General features: G+C 40.9%; 1 protein-coding gene across 1 annotated transcript; it reads right to left on the minus strand.

Moving 5' to 3' along the window:
- Window positions 1-3,945: 3,945 nt before the first annotated feature.
- Window positions 3,946-26,522, minus strand: BFSP2 (beaded filament structural protein 2). Its single transcript, XM_013950736.2, has 7 exons — window positions 26,067-26,522; window positions 13,976-14,058; window positions 11,630-11,786; window positions 10,246-10,407; window positions 5,534-5,665; window positions 4,819-5,039; window positions 3,946-3,957 (listed from the first exon to the last, which is right to left on the minus strand). Exons 1-7 carry the CDS (start codon window positions 26,520-26,522, stop codon window positions 3,954-3,956), a joined length of 1,215 nt encoding a protein of 404 aa, XP_013806190.2. The 3' UTR covers window positions 3,946-3,953.

Here is a 26,522-nt window from a genome sequence, read left to right on the forward strand (position 1 = left end):
GAAAGTCTAAGTGAATTGGGAGTGCCAAGGCAAGAGCCAGAACAGACTTCCATTTACAATCACTTGCCTTATCCTTACTTCTTTGTATCTAATTATCTCCATTCTGTGAAATGAAAGTGATAGCATTGCATAATGCTTTGATATTTGCAAATCACAAGCAGAACTCTTCATTTGATAACTCTTAGGCAGATGCCTGCTTAAAGAAATTGGAGAAGGTGCCCTCAGGAAAAGCACAGCTGCCGTGCGGAGCGGCTTGGAGAAGGAATTAGATGGAATCCTTGCCACAGCATGGGCCCCTGGTTCTGTTTAGGAGCTTAATCTTCATATTGACTTTGAGCCACTAACAGTTTGCTGTCTTTTCAGACCTTTACAGGTTGAAGGGAGAAGTTTTGTCATGCCCACTTTTCCACCACTAATTGCCACCTGAAAGCAGGCGTGTTAACAGTGTGTGTTGTTTTGTTACGGTATTATGTTTTACCCAATGCCAGCTTGAAGCCACCTTAAAAATAATCTTTTAAACATAGAATCAGTATAATAATAATGCTTGTGCTAAAATGTAAACAGTAGGATCGTATGCTAGAGTATGGCTGGTTATACTGCTGCTCAGGGTGAAATCTGAAATGAAGCATAGGCAAGTGTACTCGACTGCAGGTTTGGAGCTTAGGACCGACACCCAATGCCTCTCCTGAGGAGCCTGCAGTGTGTGTCCAAAGTGTAGGGCTGAAGAGGCTGCAGCTGGCTGAGGAAAAGGATAAAGCAGTGTCAATAAACATATGCTCTGATGTTATGGCTAACCTGACTTAGTGACTAGCTATCATCAAAAGGGGCAGTCATGCTTTACAACCCTGACTGTATTCTCTCTTCCTCTCCCATCCCTGTGTGGGTTTTGGGACCTATCTGACCTGCTTCAGGAAGCTGAATGGCAGGAAACTTTCCCTGGTTTTTGTAGGGTTAATTTTCTGCTGGTTTAGCTTTCTGAACTGTCTCCTGAGACATCAGACAGGTGCCAGCGCTAACACAAGACAGGGTGATGGGAATGCATAGCAAGTGAGAAAAGTCCTTTTATGCAGCAGCTGGCTGTTAGGTTGTATTATCTGTACCCTCAGAGTGCATCTGAAGTGTTTATAACAGCAAATGTTACGAATTCCTACACTGAAAGGTAGGTGTGATAGATACTGCAGTAGGAGATAATAAATCCTGTTTTCTGGTTTTGGTTTCCTTAGGAAAAAATAGTTGGAAACATGTTCACATGTATTTAATATAGCAACTGCTAGACTGGGGGATAAGCATAAAGATTAATCAGTTTATGTACCCTAGCGCTGACAAACAGTTTTGAAAGTTAGTCCTTAATCTCTTGTGTTCTCAATTTCCCATTTCACTGGGGTGGTGAAGGCTGGCTGTTAATGCTTAGATGGCACTTAGGCTGGTGAGGCATACCAGAAGGGTTGTGTAGCTCACTAGGTCGCTAGCTACAGATGTGTGTAAAAGTAGAGATGAGTTTCTTCAGAAAATCTTAAGGTTTTCTTAAGGTTTTCACTTAATATGAAGGAATTTTGTTTTAGAAAGGCCAGAGTACTGCATGTGACATTTGATAGACTATTTACAAAAAAAACATCTCTTTGTTGGCTCTTGGCCCTGGCTGGGGATACACGGAAAAGCTGCTGGAAATTCATTATTTATGCTTAAGTATTTCCTCCTTTTTTTTTTTTTTAAACCCCCTTCCCCTTAATGGAATACATTAATGATTTTGCAGTAAATTATCTCAATTCCAAAGAACAAACATGTAAATAGAAATCTAATTTAATTTTTATGAAATATGCTGGATCATTTGAACCTAAAATCCAAGCCTTTGATGAAACAAGACCTCAGAAAGACTTATTAGAAAATTAAAAAAAAAAAATCCTTCTTTTCCTGTCATAACAGGATTGTAAACTTATAATTTCACCAGGGTTATCTCTGTTAGTGAAATTTATAAAGAACAGTTTCACAGTGGGATAGCCAACAGTGCCTGTTCATACCTGTATATGAAGCATCATTAGAAAATAGCAGAGAACTGATGACACTTGGATTGAATATTTTTTATGCTATAAGATTAATTTGATGATTTACAGCAGCTGCTGTCTGTAATTATGGCATACATGAAACAAAAAGAAAACCTGAAAACCTAGCAGGGGATGAAGAAATACAGGAATAATTTATAAATTCTCTTTTCTTCCTCAAATCACAGAGAAACTGTGATCTATTATGTGTCAAGGATGGATGGAATCATGTTTAACTACTGTCAAAAAGTGATCATTCCTGGGCATCATCCAGTTAATAACCAGCAGATCCGTGCCATTGCATCTCTTGCACAACAGTTTGTGTACAATGTTTATCATCATTATCCTTGATGGATCTGCAACTTAGTAAATTCTATACAGATTTGTAGGAAGCTATTATCCCTGCTCTGAAAAGCCGACATTCTGTAAGAAAAAGGGAGTATGCATCATTAATCTTTCTTTTCAGTTGTTGTTGGTCAAATTCTTGCTCTAGAAATTTTTTGACCAAAATCCTGCAGGTAGTACCTGGCAAATGGGCTTTTTCCAGAGACTAAATGAGAAATTATTTCTCAAGCAACTTTATTAGGAAGGACTTTACATGTGTGGGGTAATGTGAGAGGAAAAGCATGACAACAGTTGTTTGCTGATTCCTGTTTTTCAGTGGAGGATTAAGTGTAGTGGGTTTGGAGTGTATGTGGTTTTATCAGTTACTAAAAACTAAGTAGCTTTGTTAGATAATTCAATTAAAGATTGAAGCATATTTAGACTGTCTAATGCATGATATATGCCATTTCTTACTAGTCTGAGTCCACTTAATAAACTGTTTCACACACACACACCCCAGTCTACTGTTCATATTGTAAAGTCCTGATGCAACAAACACATAAATGGTTAGCTTAATTCAAGGGGCTCACGAAGGAAAGCTGAACATCTGTCTAAGATTTCGGCCAAGGTTTGTTATAGTTCTGACTATATGGGATCTGTCTTTACACTTATATAATCATACTGCACATGTAATACAATGAAGATGATAATATTTAAAAAACAAAAGAGCTGAAGTACAGGGAGTGGAAAGAGGACAAGTCTGTTTCATCACAATACCATCAAAATAACAGAGACTGCAAAGGGGCACCAACAATTTGATGCTATGTGGGTTCAAAATTCAGAAGTAGTTAATCATTCAACCCAATATCAAGATATAGCCAAGCATATCAGACATATCAAAAAAGTAGCAAAGTTGCACAAATTGACGCCATGGCTAGTGATCTCAGTATACAGCAGGTGTAGGATGTAGACTGGACTGCAGACAGAACTGCTGCTGCCCTCCATCACCTTTGGAAAAGTTTTATCTAGAATAAAGTATATTTACTCAGTACTGCTGTGATGCTTGCATTAGTGCTTATGCTCTTATTGCATCAAGTTAGTCTCACGTTATCTGCTTGAGGCTTATTTGAATTACATGTCACGCTAACAAGCTGATGGTCTTGTGACACAACAGAGCACTTAATTTCCACTTGCATGCTATTTGCACAGTGGATGGGCAGTTCAGTCTCACTGTATTTGTACTGTAAAAAGAAATAGTTTGTTTGCTGGAAAGTGGAGGGAATAGGCTTTTAGTCTAGCCTCTTTCAGCTATCATGAAAAATTCTTGAAGAAAAAAGTCAAACAAAAACCATGATATTCTTTATTTTTATTACAATTTTAACAATATGGGTAAATTGAAATCTGTAAGCAAAGCAATTACATGAGGAGGGTCTAATAAAGTTGTTCAAGCTACAACCTACTTTGATTGTTGAATCAAACTGAATAAAGCTGGCTGTTTTGATGGGTTTTTAGCTTCCAGGAACATACTTGGCAGTGACATCTTCTGCTTTGAATGGCAATATTGTCTTCTTTGTGCTAGCAATTTCATAATCAGCTGAAAATAAAAAGAAAAACAAGGTAAAATTGCTCACTACTACAAATAGGAAAAGTGCTGAATCAAATGCTGTCTTTCTTCAACAGGTGAAATCTCATCAGCTTCAGCAGGATTTAATGGTGTAGCAGAAAACAAATTTGGTATACTGTGTTTATTTTATTTCAAAATGAGCATAAAATTTACCCCTGAACAGAAGAGTAAGTCAAAATCTGTGGATCATGTTCTCAGAGGTTCCATGACTAATGGTGATTAAGTTTCTTAAAAATAATAAAAAAAAGAACCCAAACATTATACAGGTTACAGGTTATTCCCAGAGGACATGTATTAAAAATCTGAATTATGTTTCTCCACAAAAGGCACAGTCAGGGAGCCAAATTGTCCTCAGACTGCAGGGGGTACTCATGTGCTTAGAACAAGAGCTTCCTCAGGATCACAGCTTTAATATTTGGACTGTATTGTGGGAGGAAGAGGGAAGGCATCATGTTCCCAAGACAAGAAACAATAGCACAGTTGTCTTACAGCCATTAATGTAGCCCAGATGCTATAGTAGCTTTGTAATTTCTCAGATCTCAAATCTTCAGGGAAGTGAGGCTGACTGATAGATCTTCTGCCATATTCCTAAATCCAGTCCTGTGGCAGTGCCAGAAACTCCCTATCTCCAATCCAGCATGCATTCTGGCATGGTGGGATTTGGAATGTTCTTCCACTTAAGCAGTTTCTCCAAACCTAACCATCTACCACCCAGCTTTATTAAACGCAAGAACTACCCTGGTCCTTCAGCTTCTACGTGCCTCACAACACCTTTCCAAAGAGCTCGCGTTCACTGTGTTCACGGCACGCTTGTTTTTTAATGAGAAATACCTGCTTTGTTCTCCATCCAGAAGACAGTGATAAGCAGCGATGTCTTTCTCCAGCTGTTGTTTGCTGGTCAGCAGATTGTCACGATCCCGCTGCTGCTGCTCAGTTTCTACTTTGATTTCTCCCATCTCTGCCTCCAGCTTGGAAATGACAGAACCTAGGTTCTGCAGTTCAATGTCATGCCAGTGCTTAGCATCGTATAGAGAGTTCTCCAGACCCCTTTTCTATAAGAGCAGGACAGCAGATGTCAAAACAGTTGATTTTCATAGGCTTTGTAGTAATTTTGATTTAGGTTTGGCTATCGGCTCCATTATATATGCTAAGTGGAGATTTAATATTTTGAGAATGCCTTTCTTTAGACTTTCTTCACACTTTGAAAAAGTGCACATTACCATAATACAGATGTTGGACTACCTCAGTTACAAGGTCCTGATGTTCTTTGTATTCTAGAATACTACCCACCCAGCAGTCTCAGTGAAGTTTATTATTAAGGTCAGTATGAAGACATTAAAGATTGAAATTTGAGACCCAATTTTCGAATGTTGTACACTCAGTGCACCACATCAGAAAGAGCTCAAAAACGTCTGGCATCTCTGGCAAAAATATCCATTTAAACAGGGATTTCTACTTAACTCTGCATCCTGAGAAGGAAGTGTTCGCCTCAAAATGTATGTTGAATTCAGATAGAATATACCCACTGAAAATCAACATTACTTACCAAAGTTCTTAAAGATTCAGTTTCTGCTTGCAAGCTCTGTATTTTGCAAGCAGTTTCATGGAACTCTGTTCTTAGGCCCTCCACCAGTTCTTCTTCTTGGGTTCGTTCAGCAGCTGTTGGTTCAGCTTGTTGCTGGTAAGAGATTATGATTGACATCACAGGGTATTCATATTTTATTTTCCTTACATCCCCAAATGACAGTTAATATTTTCGTAGTTTGTGGCAGTTCTGATTTAAAGTTTGATTCTGGTATATTAAATTCCTTGGTTGAACAACGCTGGATAATTTTTAGTGTCAAAATTATCACATTTTCTATGCATTTACTTTAAAAATATTTTTATACATATAAATGTAAATGTTTTATCTATGTCAACAGAAGCTGTTCAGCATTCATACAGAAATGTTTAAAATGACCTATAAAAGGAAAACATTGCTGTAACTAGTCTTCTCTTTACAGTGTATTATAAACATTTTTAGAAATAAGTGTTTTCACTTAGTTTTCACTTTATTTCAGAAGTATTCACACCCTGCTTTTTTCACATAGGATTCTGTGAATCAGTGAAGAAATCGTATCACATCACAGAGGTCAGAAAAATAATCTCTGGTTAATTACATTAAGATACTATAATTCAATTTCATGCTTTTAGTGCATGTGATTCTTAATATATGTTTTAATTCAGGCACCTTGAAAATGGGTGAAGAAAAAGATACTTTAATAAATATAAAATTTCTATACTTTTTAAGAGAGCTGAGATCAAGGTTTTCCATCCACAGCACCGGGCTCTCTAGCAAATATGATTCTTTGGTCAAAAGCTGTATTTCTTTTTCTGGTTGCCACTAATGCTAAACTATGCAAAATACTTCCATTCCACCCCGAATATTCATCTTAGCCCTTGTCTTCCTTTTCTAATCATGCATCCTTTTACTTTAAATGTATGATCAAATAAAAAAAGACTTCTGGGACTATACACCAAAAATCATTTTTTACAACAAGTTGGGGTCATCTGTAGAACTCACTTTTTTTTTTGTAACATGATGCGAACCATACACCTTCATCATTGTAAATGAAATAATCTCAGGTGCAAACAGTCAGCGAAGACTAAAGTGTCATTTAAGCACCAATTAAGTCTCAAATATAATTTAGGATTTATGAACCTGTGCTGCGCAGGGCTCAGTTTCAATCCAATGAACAAAATTTCTTGAAATGGGCCTTTTCAAGAAATTGCACAAAGCCTATATTTTCCAGAAATATTTGATAGGGGGTTGTGCTTCAGAGAGATGTAATCCCTCCCCAAATACCAATGGACATGGACTAGTAATCATGGATCTGTCACTCTGGAGTAATTTGTGTCTGCTGAGCTGCTTTGAGAGTGTAGTCTGCACATTATTATAGTACTAGGACTGTAAGTGCCTCTTCTTTAATGAGATGATACATAGGGGAGGGAGAGTGCCTTTGTCTGTGTCTATAATTTACAGCCTACGCATGCTGCCTGAAGCCTGGCATCTCTCAGCCACATTTCCCTTAATGGCAGCCTGAATGCTGTGCAAATTCAGACTACCTATAAATCCCACTTGCCCTCACCACAAGTGATGTTGAGACTCCTCCAGGAAAGACCCTAAGCTCTTAAGGCTACCTAACATTAGGTACATGAATGACACAAAGGGCAGATGGGTAGATGGAGGTGTCCAGGTCAGGCACTAACTACTGAGGATGATACAGCCAGTAAGTGCACACTGAATGAGCTTTAAAGCTTTTGGTGCACACAGGTTTTCCGCATTCTCCTTCCAGGATTACCAGCTGAATCACCCCAAGAGACAATCTGGAGGGAGCTGCTGGGCATGAAATTTGGCTGCAGCTTTGGCATTCCTCCTGTAGAGAAGTGTAGACATAATGCTTGTGCTCTCTTCCCTAGGCAATTTGTATGTCCTGGAGGTTCTGCTCTTCCTGTTTCTGAGATGGTGCACAAGGAGGAGGATCCACTGAATTACAGTGCCTGCAAACTGGGTTAATTGAGGGCAAGGATGAAAGGATCCTCTGAAATCTGTATCATTTTGTTGCTTGAATTTCCTAGGAATGGCTGACTTAAAACATATCTGTACAGTTCTTCTGAGCTAGCAGTGTGGAATCTCTCATTAATCTGTTTTTCATGGAATCAAGATAATTAAATGATGATTAGGGACAGAACACAAACATCCAGGAGATTACAGCCTGATGGGGTCTTAGCAGCGTGAAATCTGCAGAGGGAAATTGGGTTTGTTAATCTCTTAGAGTTCTGGGAATGTGTTAGCAGACCATAATTCATGAGGTTTTCAAAACCTTTTAAGAGGTCTGTCATAGAAGACTACAGAAGAAGCTGTGAAATCGTGTGCTCAGAGGCAGAGCATTGTCCTGGATGAACAGCTGGTCAAGAGACAGCATATGAAGGGGAGGATTAAAGTCTAGTTTCATCATGACAAAAGATTAACAGCATGGTGCCTTAAGGTTTACTGCAAGAACCCATATTAACTAACTGAAATGTGGATGAATCATGGACTAGAAAGGTTTGTGGATGTCAGAAGACTATACAGATTAGCAACGACCAGAGGTGTATGTATGGAGTCAGACTACATGAACAACATCACATCAGTTAAGCGGAGATCAACGGTGATTAGAGCAAAGCATGTTTCAGGGAATAATATTAAATAGCTCACATGCCTTAGAAGGGTATAAATTACCTGTATCAGTTTAGGGAAAGGATTTGAGCATTATGGACAAACTAGTGGAAAGCTCAGACCAGTGGATCAGAGTTTTAAAGGTCTAAAACACATCTAAAAAAAAAAAATCCCATATGAAACCCCGTGAGGTACCTGTAGAAATTCATATGTTTTGGTGCCTGAATATCCATGAAAAATATAGTTGAGGTTGCAACTTTAGTCAGAAGAAAAGGCAAATCAGGCCAGGGAATTCGTCAGAAAACAATGAAAATACTGCCCTGACGTCTAAGCCAGTGCTAGCACATCATTTGAAATGCCCTGGTCTCAACTGGTCATAGCAATGCCAAAGAGAGGGTGCAGTGAAAGGAAATTAAAACATTAGGGAGCAAAGAAAACTCGAGAGGCTGAAAAAAATAGTGATGAAGAGTGAAGGAGGGGAGGGAACTGCTCTTCCTCCTGTGATGTTGCAAAAGAGCAAGGAAACAGTCAATGATACTGCAAGTTGGCAAATTCCGAACTGGCAAAAATAACATTTTCAGCGTCGACTATTAAACAGTGCAACTTAGTGACATAGGATGTCATAAGGCCACAACCTTAGTTAAAGAAAGGACTGGAAATAATTAGTATAACTCTTGTTATCTGTATAAATAGTAACAATATCTGTATGAGGCATGAAACTGCATCATCTGGGTTTAATGAGAGGTGTATTTTGAGACAAAAACCCTGCAATGTCATACAAGAACCTGCTCAGAACCAGAACTGATCTTTCCAGAAGCCTGTGATATTCCGATTCTTCTTCCCATTAAAAAATAAACCAAAGCAAGAACAAATTAAATTAATTCCTAAAGAATAAGAGCTTAGTCTGAGGTCTGACAGTAGGGATGGATTATTTTATGTCTGCTATTGGCAGCATCTGGTATTGGCCACAATCAAAAACAGGATAGTGGGATCAAATGATCAGTCTAGTATAAGTTGGCAGTTTTCTCTGCAAATGATATCTCTGAGCAGTTGAAATACCAGATCTTGGAGGCATGAAGTAAATGAGAAGAAAGAAGCTATGAGAGTGTCAGTTTGCACAGGAGGAGGAGGAATAAGCAGTGGGAGTGTTTGACAGGAACGTGGGGACACTGAAGAATTTGGTGCCATCAGAGTAATTCTCATTGGCTTCACCACCCACTACTTCCTCTCATAGCAAATCTGTACCATAAGACTTACGGGGCTGTGTCTTTCCTAAGTATTTCTGTAGCACAGCTGTAGTTACAATTCACCATGGCATGCTTTGTTGTTAACAGTCAACTAAGAAAGAAATGGCTATCAAAATACAGCATTATGCACTGAACTTGATGCTTCAACTCTGCAAAAATACTTATTCAACCAGACGCTTCAGAAAGTGAGTGATTCTTCATGACAGAGGAAAAGTTGCATTAAAAAGCTCTTTCAGACTCAGCAACAGGAAGAGAGAGAACTTTTAAAAGGAATATTTCTATTATGATCGTGTTTCATTTCCAAGTTAATATCCAGTCTTCCCACCTCTGCCAAAGGAAACAATTTCAAGGAGAAGCCCACAAGGGGTCTGTAGCTGTGTAAATAGTGTAGAGCAATATATTTGGACCTTTGTGATTTGTGGGCTCCTGTAAATTCTCCAGTTGAGAAATGGCCCTAATAAGAATGGTAACCACTGTGACCCATCCTACACGGGTTTCACCTGAGTAAGTTTGTTTTTCTTAGCCACCATCTCAGAGTCCTTGAAAGTTTCCAACAGATACCTGTGATATCAACAGGGTCATTTCCACTGCTACTGAAAACGATGCATTCCAAGGAAGCCACTGATATTTAATGAGAGTGGTTTTTGGTGGGCTTGGACCAAAATCCTTTATATTTTTACCATCATTCTTTGTTTCAAGGAAATAGGAAGAAAACTAACCCCCAAAGTTACTGTAGGGTGTGAGTCAGATTTTGTATTTGTTTTAGATGCCTTCATGTTGGAGTTAGCTATAGAGACCTATGTCAGCACTTACCTTGGAACGGAGCAGAGCACCTGTCTCAGCACGATTCTTTTCAATATCTCTCTCCCAGTGGATTCTGATTTTTTCCAGTATGTCATCCAGGCCACTTCCAAGAGGAACATCAAGTTCTTCCAGCTGAGATCCAGCAAGCTGTTTGTATAATACCTTCACATCCTTGGGAGAAAAAATAAACCCATTAAAAAAAAAGATGAAATGGCCAGTTGAACAGTAACTTCAGAGGAGCTTGAAGAAGAGCTCTTGGACGGCTGTTATTCTCATTATGGCATATATATGTGGGCAGGTAACAGCATCAGTGTTGACTCTCCTAGTTTCATAGCAAACATTGCAATATATGGAAGTTTAAAGGGGTCTTGTGAATTTCTTTCAATTTTGTGTGTTTTCCCTCTCATCTAAAACAACTTCCAGCTTTCTCAAGATTTGCAGGGGTGCTGAAGCCACTAGGTGTTTTCAGCAAAATTACGGCACTGGGAATCTTGTGAAAGCAGGGAGGGGATGAAGCTTTATCCTGGCAGCCCAGGTCTCCATATGCATGCCAACATTGCTGAGATGTTGTGGTTGGAGAAATAGTCCGTAAGAAATGTCAGGCAGGATAGTGCTTCACTTGAGTGAGAAATCTCAGCTCAATCTCTCTTTCACTCTTGAGGCATCAGCACAACTGCTTGCTGCCCCTTACGTGGGATTAGTAGTAACTCCATAGTCTAGTCCCCTGTCAGTAAAGATGCTTATTTGCGTCAGATCCTGAAACCTGTGCTGAAGTGTATAATCCACCTTCGTGCAATAGTGCTGGTGAATGTAATGAGCAAGTGATACAGTATTGCAAAATCAGGCAGTAATTGCATACACTTCCAGCTGCTTGTCTCTTTGACTTGCTTCAGTGGTGTGTTGCTCAGAAGTAGAGACTCAGTTTCAGGCATCGAGTAGCTTGCTAAGCAGAGCATGAGTTTCCAGTTAATGTTCAGTGTTATTGCAGCAGTACTATCCCATGTGCAGAGTTTGTTCTCTGTACAGCACTTTGTTTACATCTCTGTGAATGAGGATCAGACCTCTAGCAGTTGGGAGTTTGACGTAAGTGACTCTCCAACCCCATGAATATCCTGTGTGATGTCTAATAAGAAATGAAATGACAGTGTCTCTTACACATCATATTTATCAGTTGAGAAAGAGTTAAAAATTGTAAGTAGGTAATTTTAATCATGCCTCAAAGGTTAGTGCTTTAAACTAGCAGAGAGAAGAAAAATAGGAACAGTTTTCAGAAGAATCCTACTATCCATACATGACAGGTGTAGCTTTTTAATGCTTACTTAGCCAGATGAATCATCCCAACCAGCCAAAACAGGCACACATTAGCTTTGCAGTATCCCAAGTCTGGACTTACTTCTTCGTGATTCTTTGACAGCAAAGCTAGTTCTTCTTTCATGCTTTCTATCTGACTCTCCAGCTCCATTTTAGTTAAATTAGCATCATCAATCACTTTATATAGGGAATTAATTTCATCTTCCACTGCCTTTCTGAATGGCTGCTCATTTTCATACCTGCAGAGAAAAAAATGTAATAAGCACAGCTCAGCAAGAGAAACTTTCATTTTTTTTTTAAATGATACCATCATGCTAATTAGCTGGTGTGTTCCAGACAGAGGCACAGAAACACGAAAGATATGCCTTGCCCTCACCTTGTCTTGATACACTTCAACTCCACTGCTAAAGCAGTCTCAAGTGCCTTGTCATTAACTCGGGATTTAATAAAACAGGCTAAGTTAGCACTCTGGGGTACAATATTATCAAACTGACAGTATTCCTGAATGAGGATGGAGAGGTATGTATTCTCTATTTAGATCTGGTGTTTGTATGCTGTATGAATATGTGTGCCTTTTACCCTGTAAAGTGGGAATAACTGCTCACCCTTTTACATAAAAACTTTTCAGAGCTAAGGATGAAAAAACATGTGAGTGTCAAGCATTACTTTTAGTAATGAGCATACTGATGAAAGTCTGTTTTATGTTCCTGGGTCGTAACCTGCCCTTAAGATCAAATCCTAGTAGCACCGAAGTAAATAGGAAATCCGGTATTTGCTCCAGGCAGACAAAGATTTTCATCAAAGACTGTCCCGTTATTGGTTCAGACTTGAATGTGACTGCTTTGGCAGCTGCTGCTGCTGCTTCCTCTCCCCACCGACTCCCATTGTTTTAAAACTATCACTATATAGCGCATATTAACAGTGTGGACACTTCTAATTTCATCAATATGTGTAATGCAAATACATGTAGGTGGCAACTGCTCATTTAACTGAGACCATACTCCCTGAACAATTGGTTTGTCAACTAGAATTGCTGTTAAAGCAAAACAGCTAGTTTCTAAATTGCAGTTGCTTTTTTCCCCACCAGCTCAATGTTAGGGAAAATTGTGGTAGGTACTGCCAGTATATAGTGCTGCCTGCTGCATTGCTATTGCTTTTTCCTTTTCATTCTAGTCTTTCCATTTAAATTGTGGCTGGGTCACATAAAGAATCTCCTTTTCTGGGAGACTTCAGTGTCAAACCAAGCAAACCTGGGCACCTGGACTCTGGAGCAGGTTAGAAGGGAGCCAGCTTCATAAACAATTTCTGCACTCTTCCCCCAATAACCACCACCTTTGCTGGGAATTCAACAGCTTGGGAAAGAGGCAGCTGATCCCAGTGAGAATTAGGAGTTGTTAGTATGCAGTGGATTAACTGAACATTTTCTTTACAATGTAAATTGCTTGCAGAAGCCAATAGACATTTTTTTTAATTATTTTTTAAAGCACTTAAAAATATGAGTGTGGCTTACTGCATGTAAAGGAACAAAATTAGTAGTTCAGAGTTTTACCTTTCTAAATTAAAAGACAAACATAAGTATATGATTAATGCATGTTTTAGTATTATTAAATGAAACAATACCAGAGAGAGAGAGCACGCTGCTGAAGGGAAGATTAAAAATCATATGGAATAAAAATGAATTAGTTTGAAGTACAGTTTGTACATCAGATCTTGCAAAAAACTATTTGTAAATGAACAAGTCTGTTATGAAGAAAAGCTAGAAGAATCAGGCCTTCTGAATATAGTTTGAAGAGCTTCATGTACTTATATACATGAATATTGTAAGGAAACGTGCTTATCCAGTTATATTCAGAACAACTTAGGCATTGCAAACTGAAAGACTCTTTAAAAGTAGTTTGTCAGTATTTAAGATCATCTTTTACTATTCATTCCTCTTGGCAAAGCCAAGGAAAATCAGTGCAGTCCATTTCTTTTTGCTTATCTAATGGTTTCATGCTGACATTTGTAGAGGTACATTGTTTGTATTTCAGATGCTGTAGCAGAATGATTATTTGTTCTAAAACCACTTGTTTGAAAATTTAAACTAAAAATCATACAAATGTTTGTGTTTGTAAAACATCAACCCAAAATTTGAATGAATACTGTCCTTTCAAAAGAGATCAGGGTCTGTATATCAAAGGTTAGCTTAAATAACTTTGCCAGTACACATTTTTCATTACTATGAGTCTTGAAAACATTCTTCCAAATTAGTGTTATTGTCATAATTATTTTGCTGGGTTACAATAACCCTCCCAAGTTAGGTGGTTAAATATCCAACATAAAAAAAGTGAGTCCATTCTACCCATTAAACATTACTCCCCTACAGGGTAAGCCCTTGTTAAGGTAAAGTTTCAAAGAAATTGGCCAATTAGGTGCTTCACAAGACTACCTGTCTTTAAAATCTTCAGCACAAGCTTGAATGTTCTCTGTGTGCAACATAAGATGAGCATTTTCAAGGACTGCTTCGCCCACCTACAAGGGAGAAACAGTAGAGTTCAAACAATTAAGAGTATTAGCACATTAGCTATATGCATTATACATATATTTTAAGCAGATGGATAGTTTTGATTCTGAAAATAATCTTTTAGCCTAGGGCTGTTCAAGTGATTCATTCCAGATAATTTAATCAATGAATTTCATACATACCATTCACAAATTGTCTGCAAATAGGCTGTAATTTTTCATCAATCTGTTCATTGCTCCCAACCATTCAGCTTCTCATGGAAACACATTTATTCTCATTGTCGGCTGGTCACAAGGGGTAAAAGTCATTACTGGGCACAAGGTATGTTCATCATTTAAGTCCCACTTACATTTTCTAGGTACAGTTTAAGTAGCACTTATGCAGTTCCTGTTGCACTTCTCATATCAGCAATCCTCTTTAGGGTTGTACTCTTCAATGAGCCAAGGAATATTTGTTACTCATGCCTCGTGAGCAGTTCTCAGACTCCCAGAGCATTGCTTTTGTTCTCTGATGGGATTGTGTAAGTTCTTGTGTTAGATATGAGACCTAAGAAGCAGTCAGTCTTCAACGATTATTCTAGTGAATGTGAAATACTATGGAAAGAGTGTACAAATAACATTGTGGTATCTTTGTTTGGTGCATTTTTAATACCCAGAAGGCACCTGAAGGGTAACCAAACCTGAAAGGTTTGCTACATAGCAGCTTGTTCTGATTCAAGAGGGTTTTTATAAAGTGGTAAAAAAGTAAAAAAGACCACTGCCTGCTCTGGAGTCACAGGTGCAGAGGTGGTGAACAATGAATTGCCAAATCTGGTACAAGGTTCACCATGGAATGGAAAGGTCTTCTCCACAACTAACTAGCCCGGAGCTCCCTGCGGCTTGGCCGTCCCACAATCTGTGCCGTCGTTCTGGAGGAGCTGACCTGCAGCTGCTGAAATGAAGACGGACTTGCTAAGGTGATCCCTGTGGCTCACCCTGGGTGCCCTGGGGGAAGGTGGCCCTCCAAGTGCCCTGGGGTCAGGTGCGCACCTGGGGCGCTGTACCAGTCCATGAGCCAGAGCTCAGGGGCACAAAGGTGGAAATGCCCCTCGTATGGCGTTAGCAGGCCACACATAGACGTAGCCACAACTCAAGTCTTTGCTGTAAGGGAGAGGCCAAACATCTGAAAAAGGTGATAGTGGGAGGACAGAGATCTGAGTGGGTTGCCTTCAAAGAGGCTGGATAGCTACAGGAGCAGCTAGCCTTTGGAGCTGCAACAGGCTTTGTAAATACAAATCTCTTTCTTCCTTTTCAGGATTTATCCATGGAGATTTGTGACTGAAAGCAAACCAGCTCATGAATAAGAGTAGTTTTTTAAACAGGCCAGGAGAGTTCTTAAAGTAGAAATCCTTCTTTGGCTAATCAAGTTTGCAACTAAATGAGATGTGAATATACCTTAAGCATTCTGCTCTCTGTAGGTACAAAGGCAGTGCAGTGTGACAGCATCAAGGCTGCATCCAGACAAGTTATCTCATGTACCATAAATGGGATAGTTGCCTTAGTATGGTGCTTCTACCTACTCTTTGGCCTGCTGCTCAGTGAAGAAGTGGAGATGGAAATGTGAGGCTGAAGCATTTTTGCATGGCAATTAACATTCATCCTCACTAAAAGTGGCTTATTGCTCTTATCGTTTTAAAATCACATAGATTAGTGGCTAACAGATATGAAGTATGATGTATGTGAAGGCATTTGATAAGGAGAAATCTAGAGGAATAACCTATTCCCCACACTGAAAGTCCATAATGGAACATGATGTTCAAAGCACTCTAGATTTTTAAAATCTAAGCACTGGAGAAAAAAAGAATGATCTACTTACTTCTCACCTACTGTTAGGAGAAAAAAGAAAAAAAAGGTGGCTGTGGCTGGAAGCCTGTGGTTAGAAGTAAGTTCCTACCAACTCCAGCTTAGCTTGGTTTCCAAAGGAAACAGAGCTTATACCATTACATGAGCTGCCAATTTTTCTTTAATAACTCTAGGATCTTTTTGCCAATTCCAACCAATATTGTAGAGGGACAGGCCATCTCAAAGATACTCAGCTCCGACATGTTTTGTGAAAACAGCACCAGGATAGAGAATAGAAATGCCGTGAATGCTGCCACTGGAGAAAAAACTTTCAGTCTAAGCATGATAGTTTCAGAACTTAGAGAAGCCACACAAGTCAGAGATGCTATGAAAGCCACAGGTGTGGGATAAGAGATGGTATCTTATTGCACATCAGCTAATGCAACCATGCAGCACAAAATAGAAAACCTTTATGTGCTCTCTTGCACACCAGACTACTTATTTAAGAAATACCAGCTCATGTTCATTGTTCAATTCCTTATTTTCCTCTCCTCGCTTTCTTACAATCCCACTTTACTAGAACCAGCCTAACTGCCTAGCCCCCAAGTAGTCCCTCCTGTGACATTTCAGAGCAGCTAGGGAGAGCCCAGGACTTTGGTGCTGTACGGTGGCATGTCTGGCCCATCAGGACCCCTTGTAGGACATGAGTTTCTCCTGAAAGATGCAGAGAAGACATTTAGTCTTTACACAGCAGCAGCAGCGAGGTAGAGGCTATTGTCTGCAGATGCCCTTACAATCCTTTAACTGTCACTGTCTAGGAGTGAGCAAGAAGCAGAATTTGGCATATCCTCTTCTTCAACCCAAACACTGAAAGGCTTTTTTTCTTCTAATTTTTAGAAAACTTACTCTTGGCCTCATTGGAATCTTTCTTTTTTTGCTTCATGTTTCTACAGAAATTACTGCATTTTGTCTTCCTGCAACTCATACGTGTATGGATGCTTCACAGAAGTTTTTACTGTTCTCCTGACTCAAGTCAGGGAAAAGAAACATTGCCCTATGATTTACCATGACCAGTCAAAACAAGTCCATACGTCCCAGCCAGCACACGCGGTTACACTATCTGGCCGAATGTCTGAGAAAAATAAATGCCTTTGAGGAAACTGTGAACATTCCACAAGCAAATGTAATGTTAAATTCTTTAAACTATACATTGCAAATTAGGAGTTATATTAATCACCAAGTTTATGAAGTTGAATTCAGTTTAAAATGCCTTTTGGTCTGCCATGAAAGTAAAAGCAGGGGAATAACTGGTAGTTTTCAGCTGCCTGGAATAATGTCTCTATGCTGAGACACACATAGGAGGCAAACTGCACTCTCACTACCCTCCGTTAAGATGCATATAGTACATTTTCTTTTCCTAGTTATTAAAAGCTATTTTTAGCAGTAATGTCAGGTTTTGTTGGAGCATTTGAGGCGACTTCTTACCTGTCCCACAGTGTATGTCTTTATCAAAACCCTAGTACCATGCTCTTGAGGACTTTGTTAATATGTGAGCCTCTGTCCAGGACGAAATTACTCCCCTCTTTAAAAATTGACAGCTAATACCAAATAGACAGTGACAAAATCTAGGGGTTTCCAATTCTAGGCCCAAACTTGAATTGTACCATGTAAATATGGACTGTATAAAAAAATCTAATGCTTAGAAGGGTCAGAGGCCACTGCCATAGTGGAAGTCAGCAGAACTTAGACTTTCAGCACTCCTGAAAATGAGCTATAGACCGTTTAAATACAATAGTCAATCTGAAGGATAAATAATTACATGGCAGCTTCTATGTAGAAAGCAAGTTTCCTGAAAAAGTATCTCTGATTCACATTAGCTATGAAAGCCTTTCTATAGGCTTAAAAAGAAAAGATGCAAGACTTCCATCTAGTGGTTCTTTGGTTTGATTTAATTCTCCTAGTAACCAACAGTTGGATACAAGCATTCAGTATTAGTGAGACTGATTGCCTTTGCACTTTGCTGCCACATGTATTAAAATGCAAGATGCAGCAATTTAGGAAACACCCTTGTTTGTCTTAGTTTCAAACGAGAGGGCTCACAAAGCCGCAAGCAGCCTCATTGAGACATTGCTTCCTCCCTGAAATGAGGGAACGAAGCACAATGCTATCCTGCCTTACAGAGCTTCTGTGAAGCCTAATTCATTGGTGCTTACATGGCATTTTAAACTGCCAAGATGGGAAGTGTTATGCAAGTTCAAATACTCTTACTAATAATAGCTCCTCTAAGTTGCATATTGTCTTTCTACAGTAGAATTTGTGATGCACATACACCTTTTGAACACTTTTTTTTCAGTTCTTGAGTTAACACTGAATATTCATGATATAAAACATCTCAACTAGACAGCATCAAAAATTTTCTTTGATTTCACTGGGATTTTATGGACATGAAAACACAATTTTAATTTTTAGCAAAAATTTCTTATTTGGATAAAAACTTCTGATTCGTCAGACTGCATCAAGTGGCCCACCTACTAGCTTGTGTCTGACAACAAACAAAACCAGATGCTTCAAGGGGGTTTCCAAACTCCATCTGTGATAAAGTGTGATGTGATACAGACATTCAGGGGGAGAATCTATCCCCGGTGACCAGCAACTTTTGATTTTTGACAGAGATTTCCCTAAATTTGGAATTGCAGAATTTACTACACCTTTCAAATTCTTAACTATACTTAACTGATAGCTTTGTATAATCTTTTTATCCTTACAAATGTCTAGTCCCATTTTGAATGCTGCTAAGTTCATGGCCTCAGGTGTGGCCTGTCTCATGGTTTAGTTATTCACGTAGTGGAAAATTATTTGGCTTGTAATTTGACTTCAGTTTCAGCAAATGATCCCTTTACGGAAAAAGAATGGAAGATCCTGTCTAGTCTTTCCTACCACAGACTTAAAGAAATTGTTTATATCAGGCCATGGCTTCCAAAGCATTTTAATTCACAGCTGAGCCAGGCTAAAAGCACGCAACCCAGTTACTGCTGCCCAGATGCCGAGCGGTAACCTGGTGAGCTGCTTTCAGTCATGCTTTCTGTGTTGGGCCCATTCTCAGAGCCTCAAGGAAGCAAATGTAAAGGTAGGACTATTACTTAGGCAAAATAATACCTGGATAGAGGCTGGGAAGATTGATGTGTCCTTTGCTGATTCCTGCTGCATCTAGGAAAACAGGACTTCATTTATATATCTCATATTTTATAAATAAACATGACTACATCAAAAAATGCCCAGTTCTCAAAGCAGTATCTCCTCCCAGAGAAACAACCTCTAAAAACTTTAATGTTGGCTAACCACAGGGATTAAAAACTAATGATCCTACCTAACAGTTGTGTATGTAGTCCGAGGTTGGGGACTGTTGGAGGTGGATAAGAGGACTTAATTCAAACTAATTTATTGCCATCCTCTATGTGGCAGTTAAACCATCTCAATACTGTTTTGAGAGAGCTTGTTGTGCCCTTGAGATCAGTAATAGAATAGTATCTGGCCAATTTACAGACAGGAATAACGCACCATCATTAGAGTGTATCCCAAGTAATGAAACGCATTGTCAGGACAGGAGGGGTTCCTCGGCAGCTCCTCTCCTTGCCCCTCAGCAAATACGTTAGTGTTTTCAATGCTGAATGTAGTGATTCCTGGGACAGGCAACCCTGCACACTTTTCAGGCTTAATGTTGACACTGAGTAAATATAACCAGTAAGGCCAGGCGCAAATAAAGGCATCTCTCTAGAAAACTCCAATGATCTTTCAAATTCTCACAACCATACGCTGAAGTCACAGTGGTGATGAAATTGGTCCAAGACATTTATTCCTTCTTGTACTTTTTTATTTACTTAGGTGATTTGAACTATGCTCTGTGCCATCTGATGGAGAGAGAGAGAGGAAGAGACTTATTTTGTCCGTCTCCCACATACCGTAATTGAAGAGTCATGGAGGCTGAACTCAGCCTTCATCTCCGTAAATGCACTAAGATTATTTCAAGCATTCTCTTTTCCCAGGTGCTGTACTGCTCTATGGGAAGGAGTTATCATTACAAATAACATTCTATTTTGCAGAAGAGACATTTAATTAGACATTTAAATCTCTTTTGCATTTTCTGTAAGAAGACTGGGATAAAGACTGGAAAAAAGGAGTTTGAGCAGGATAAAATAAGGTGAATTTATATTTCTGTCACATAAATCCCTCTCAGCAAGGTTTTCTCATTTCACTCGGTTCCTGCAAAATTCCTCCTACTTTGCATCTGTCGGGAGGGGGAGGGAGAGGGAGGGAGAGGGAGGGAGAGGGAGGGAGAGGGAGGGAGAGGGAGGGAGAGGGAGGGAACACACCTGCTCTGGTAAAAAACAGCTGCCCAGACTGATAATTAACACTGTTAGTTGGATAGTTGCTTCAAATCATCCAGCTCTCTGTCAATAATTCATCGCCGTAATAGCTCTAACAATTGTAATGAAATACAAGTATTTTTTCCCCTAAAGGACCCTCCATTATTATCCTCCGATTCAGTCATTGCCACTTGAAGCATTTTCCCCCTAGTTTAATGGTCATGAGAAATGCTGGTGCTCTTAGGCGTTACTGCCGAGAGGAAAGCAATTGAAAATGCCAGATGTCGACGCCTGGCCGGAGGGAGGCTTCCCCCAGGCAATGCTGTCGTTACACTTGAGCTGGGGGGGACCGGGAATCGCTCCACAACAGCCAGCCTCTCTTTCTAGCAGGGTGCCCGGTGATTTTGGCCACCCGTCTGCCACGCTGCTGCAAGGGTGGCCAACAGGAGAGGGGCTGCTCAGCCACCCCGTCCCTCTGCCCTCAATGCTTGCCGGGGTGTGCTGGCGTTTTCCTCCCAGGAGGGGCTGCCCGGGGCAGTCCCAAGGTGTGCCAGCAGGCAAATAAGCAGTAAATGTAACCTTGAGTCAGCTCTGGGCTGCTCCTGCCTAGCAGTGGAGACAAAGCCATTCACGTTTCTGATTTTTGACTAGAAGATTTTCAGCAACCAAGGGCCACCGCTTCGCACGCTGCATGTGGCTCAGCATGGTTCACTGTAAGCTCTGTCACCGGCAGCATCCCTGCTAAATGCAGAAGGTACCTTAATTGCTGAGATACTGATCCCTATGCCATAGTATCCACAGACTCCACTCTCCACCGGAATAGCTGCAGAACGCGTCCCCTTCAGTGTGCCCTTCCGCATGGCTCCCGTTTCCTAGCACTGACCCATTTAGCAGGAAACGCACTGTAGCTATGGTTTTCTAAAACGGTTATTTAGAAAGATTTCTTGTCCTGTTGATTTGAATGGAAACATTATGTTTGTTTTCCAGGGACTAGTCCACCTGCCTGTTTGTCAGCAAAATGTGCATTGTTTCCCATGGCTTAGTAACAAGACTCTGAAATAACCTCTTTCATATGGCAGTAAACAGATCAATTTACAGCTAGATACATAAACCTATAGGCAGATTTTTCTTTAAGTTTATACTATCTTTCATTGTTTTGGTGTAAAGATTTCTTTTCCCGAATATCTGCAAAAGCCAGTGCTGGAAAATGGGACTCCAGTAGTGAATTTTCTCAGTTCTGTTGCTACTTTCATATACCTGCACTGCACAGTATTCTTCACTTGCTGCCAGGATCTTATTTACCGCACTTTTAACGCACTGACTGCCCAGTATCTCTCTTGGGCTCACTCAGCAGGGTTAGAGACAGTTCTCCTTGCTTCCTCACCAGCGAGCTGGCAGGGAAGCGCTCCCTTTTGTGCAACCCAGCTCCCCGACTGCTATGGCAATTTGGCTTTCCTCCGCCACCCATCGACAGCACTGGAGGAGGTACAGTGCCAGTGGGTTAAGCAAGTACCTACAGGTTACAGCAGTATATTTCTAGACCACCTCCCCATCGTCCCGTGTCAATTTGTGAACTTCTCTTTGCTTCATCTTTTTCAAAATCTGTTCATATCATAGGCTCCTGGCTTAAATAGGCAGCTGCTTGAGCAACTTTCTGCCTCAAAACTTTCACAGCTGCCTCATGCAAACGACACAAAGGGGTTTTATGGCTGCTGGATGCCTCCCCCAGCTGGAAAACACGGCACTTCTGCAGCACGTTTGTTTTCCACTGACTAGGAATCAAAATGAATCCTGAGATTTTGCAGTCCTTTACCAACATGCTTTAAATATGTCACATCAAGGCTGATGTGGACAGCTACAGAAAATCTAAATATATATCTAGAAGTTTTTTTTGTAAGTATATTTGTCAGGTATCTATCATTTCTATTAAACTTGACTCCTGAACACTTTTTACTTTTCCTACTTGAACTCATTGTAGAGTCAGGATACTTATTTCATATTATTGCAGCTGTTTCTGTGGCAACTGATTTTGTTGTTATTTTAATAAGCAGGACAGTTTTGGAGTTAATGCTGACACCCTTTTGCCAGTTAGCCCCAGGATGAATGAGTTAGTGTTTGGACTGGGATAAGGTCATACTTTTGTTTTTATCTTGATGTTTAATGTAAAAAAAATTTGCAGAAACCAGTTAGTCAGAATTGTACATCTTATCTCAGATTATATCTGAGAAAGTAAAAAGAAAAGTAGTGATGCATCTTTTATTGATCTAATTGATCCATTATTGATTTAATTGACATAATTGAAAAAAAACTCTGATTCTTCGTATTCTCTATTTTGTTTTAATGGTTAAATAGATATGGATGCTTCTAATCTTTTTAATCTATTTTTCTGATACTTGCAATTGTTATTACTTCATTGCTTTATTTTTCTCATTTCTGTGTAGGAAGATCCCAATATTTAAGCTAGATTTCATTATGAGCTGCATTTATTTACTCATAAAAAAGGGAGATAAGAGAAAGGTGGCAGGACAACAATATAAGGAAAGGTTAAAAAGAAAGCATTTGGATGAAAAATTAAGTATGTTCCTCTGCATTACAACACTGTCTTTCATATAAAGAAAAATCAAACAGGCTGCCTTGAAGCACCTGCAGTTCTAGTTTTCTTGGCTTGAGCTGTAAGCCCTTGTAGGTTTTATGGGGGGAGGGTGGTGGTGGTGGTGGGTCTACAACTTCAGAATGGGACACTAATCAGAAAAAAGCAGGATTGCTGGCTGAAAATCGTTGCCTCCCCCCACCATCTCACATCGAAGTCCTCATTTACAACAGCTAGATTGCTTCATGCATATACTGCTTTTTATAAGCACCCTAGATTCTGCACCTCTATTGCCTTCAGGAGCCAGTCTCTTCAGCAAGCTCTATAGGATTAGTGGTGCCAATGACATTTATCAATACGAAAAGACAACATCTTTAAAGTCAGTGCTTAACTGGACACTACGGCTCACATGACCTTTGCCTAACATTTTATGCCACTGTCTAGTAAAATATGGGATTCAGATGACATTTGTAGCCTTCTGGTTGCAGATCTATCTTAGATATGCAGTACAGTTGAAATACACCCCTGCCCATGCCAGAGGGGAAACTCTGTCTGGGCAGCCTGAGGTGAAATACAAAATTGGCTCAGGGAATTTAAAATTCTTTTTCAACAATAAACATTTTCTGTGACTGTGCAAGAGCTACCGGACAGTAGGCTGAAGTGCAGGGCGTCAAGGAAAAGGTGTGAACGCTGCTGTTCCTCAGCTCTTTGGGGTCACTTCCTCTCCCCTCCGACTGAGAGAGGCTCCCCATTTTGCCACCAGCAGCAATGGAAGGGAGGCAAAGCAGAACCTGCTCCTGTTCCTTCTCCAGGAGCCCTGCAGGTTTCAGGTCAGGGATGGCTCTTTTGCCCAGCATGGGCAAATGGGGCCAGAGCGCCCCGCGCCCAGGTTCTCTCACCCCCTTTTGCAGCTGTCACCTTCTCCAGCTCCGCAGGGGTTTCACTTTCAGCAATAGCCACTGCTGTGCTCCCTGTCCCATCCCCTGGCTTCAGTCCAGGGCTGAGGAAACCAGCTACACCGGGAAGAAGGTGCTGCTGCAAACCTGGATGAGGTGTCCTAATGAGACTAGCTAAGACGATAGATACAAGCCACCTGCCCAACTTGGCATAGGAGCTACCAAATCCACTGAGCTGCATTTATACTGGCCAAAGGACAGGATTTTTAAATCCATTCAGGATCTGGCTATCCTGAAGAATCAGGCTGTAGGTGGCATGGTCAAGGACACACAGGGTATCAGGTCTCTGAATAACTCATTCTCTATTAAAGTCACAAGGATTTTGGTGCTTCATTATGAGCCATGGAGAACTGAGCTGAGACAAGTGACTCATTTCACACGTAGGCCTGGCAGGCAAGCTGGGCTTTACTGATCCCAGAGACTTTGAATGATTCAAATTGTACCACGTGAACCAGGCAGTAAGACTAGCCATCTAGTCCATTTTTTTGAAGGCAGGATGGATGTGCTATACACCTTTGCAAGAGTCTTAGGGCTCCTCTCATCTTTCCAGTCCTCTCCAGTGGAGTTCCATACCTGAGGGGAGACAACTGTATGCACTGCTTTTCAGTGACAAAACTACCCTTTCAGTCCCTGCCACCTGCGCAAAGGCACTGGCTCCATTCCCTTTATGGCCAACAGAGGAAAATACATTCACACTCAAAGCCACAACGTCTACACCTCCACACGGATATTTGTGCATGCAGTTATCCAGCACACATGCATATTAGTTCACCTGCCTCATAAATCCACACTTCTGGCAGGAAGGACTGGACACAAGAACCAGCCTGAGAGCCCTTCTGGAGCCATGCAGCCATTTACTGGTCATATGGCTTAAGAAATGGGCAACTTTTCTTCTTCACTGACCACCTAACTTCTGGATGAAATAAATGTTCCCCCCCCACACCCCAAGTACTGCATCCCACAGAGAAAACTGCTTTGCTACACAAATCCCATTTGTTCTCTGTATTTCTCAGTGATAGTACTACTCATCAGCAATTCCTTTCCATGGATTTTTTTTTTTTTTTAAAACAGAAGTGTTTAAAAAAAAAAAAGTGGGCAAGAATTCAGAAGAATTAGAGAAGAATTAGAGAATTAGAAGAATTAAGAAGTTTTAGCATTGTTGAGCTATTAAGGAGGTTCTGAATGGCCATAAAAAGCAGGGCATAAGAAGCAGTTCCTGCTAAAGCCAGGAACTGACCCTGGCTCTGCCAGCAGCCAGCTTGTAGCTGTAATGGCTGGGGAACAAGGATTAAACCCTCTGCGGGTTTTGCTTTCCTGAGCCTTTGTGAAAGGCCTGATTCTCCAAAGGGCAAGATTATGGGATGGAAATAGGGAGCGAGACTCCGAACACACGGGTTCGATTTGCAACTCAGCCGTTGACCCCAAGCAAGCTACCCCATCTGGCTGGGTCCTGCATCCCCTGACCCAGTGGCAGAGACGTGCAAGGTGCACTGAGACCTCGGAGTAGCAAATCTCTGTTTTCTCTGCAAGCAGAACATTAACAGGAAAATTCTTACTGGTTTTAACTTTGCTCTTTCATCCTCCCAACAAAAGGGACCATTTGTAGCATCTTTCAGGACTTGTTCTTAACCACTGGGTCAAAGCAGACACCATTTCACACTCCCATGGTAGACACTTTCCTTCACAGCCTCCCTGGAAAATGAGCAGCCTGCCCTGTGCAGACAGGAGGGGAGTAAGGGATGGCGGGGTGGCTAGAAAGGGAAGGGGAGGAGGCACTCATTTGTAGCCATGTAATTATTATTTTTAAAAAAATAGAGCTTTTGAAAATGTGATTAAGCAAATGAGGGAATAACGTAAAAATCTGAATTGCTAATTAAAAAAACCCAACATACTTGCGATGATATCATGTTGATGGATAAACTAATTCAGTTCTAGCAGTTTTCTTTTAATAATTTTGCTGCTCAGTGTAATAACCACTGCTAAGGAAAAAAAAGTCACCCATTTTAATCAGACCAGACTATCGCACCTTGGGGTGCATTTCAATTGCCCACATGTGCAGAATGCCTGAGGCAATTCTCCTATTTAGTAGGCATTTTCCACAACACACTGTGAAATGATAATGCTAATTATCATGAAGATAGATTTAAAACCCTCCATCTAGGGTGCCGTGCATTGAAATCAGGCTGCATTTATCATCAGCATCAAACCTCACCACTCAGGATTGCTAATGATTTGTGAGCCTCCCCCCCCTTCACCACCCCTTGCAAAAACAGCTCTCACCCTTACCTGGTGGTAAAGGGCCTCCCAGTTCTCCCTCAGCGCTCCCCAGCTGCTGATGGTGGAGGACTTCTTGTCCAGGTAGACTCTGATGTGCTCCTCCAGCTCTTGGTTGACCTGCTCGAGAGCTCGGACCTTCTCTATGTACTCCACCAAGCAGCCATTCAGGCTCTCGTAGGAGAGGCCTCGGCCCCTCTCCAGCCCTGGGGCCAGGGGCACGGTGGAGCAGGAGCTGCGCAAGCCCTGCAGGAAGACACTGGTGATGCCCAGGGCTCTGCGGGATACCCGAGTCCCCAGGCTGCTCACTCCTCCCGGGGGCGCAGTGCCCACATAGACGCCTGGGGGTCTTCCTCCGCCGCCGATGCTGACCCGGAGGCCGGGCGCCCCTGAGCTTTCCGGCGCCACAGAGGAGGAGGAGGAGGGCTGCTGCCCCAGGAACGAAGACCGACGCCTCGGCAAGGGCAT

The sequence above is a fragment of the Apteryx mantelli genome, chromosome 2, assembly GCF_036417845.1.
Source record: "Apteryx mantelli isolate bAptMan1 chromosome 2, bAptMan1.hap1, whole genome shotgun sequence".
Classification (NCBI taxonomy): domain Eukaryota; kingdom Metazoa; phylum Chordata; class Aves; order Apterygiformes; family Apterygidae; genus Apteryx; species Apteryx mantelli.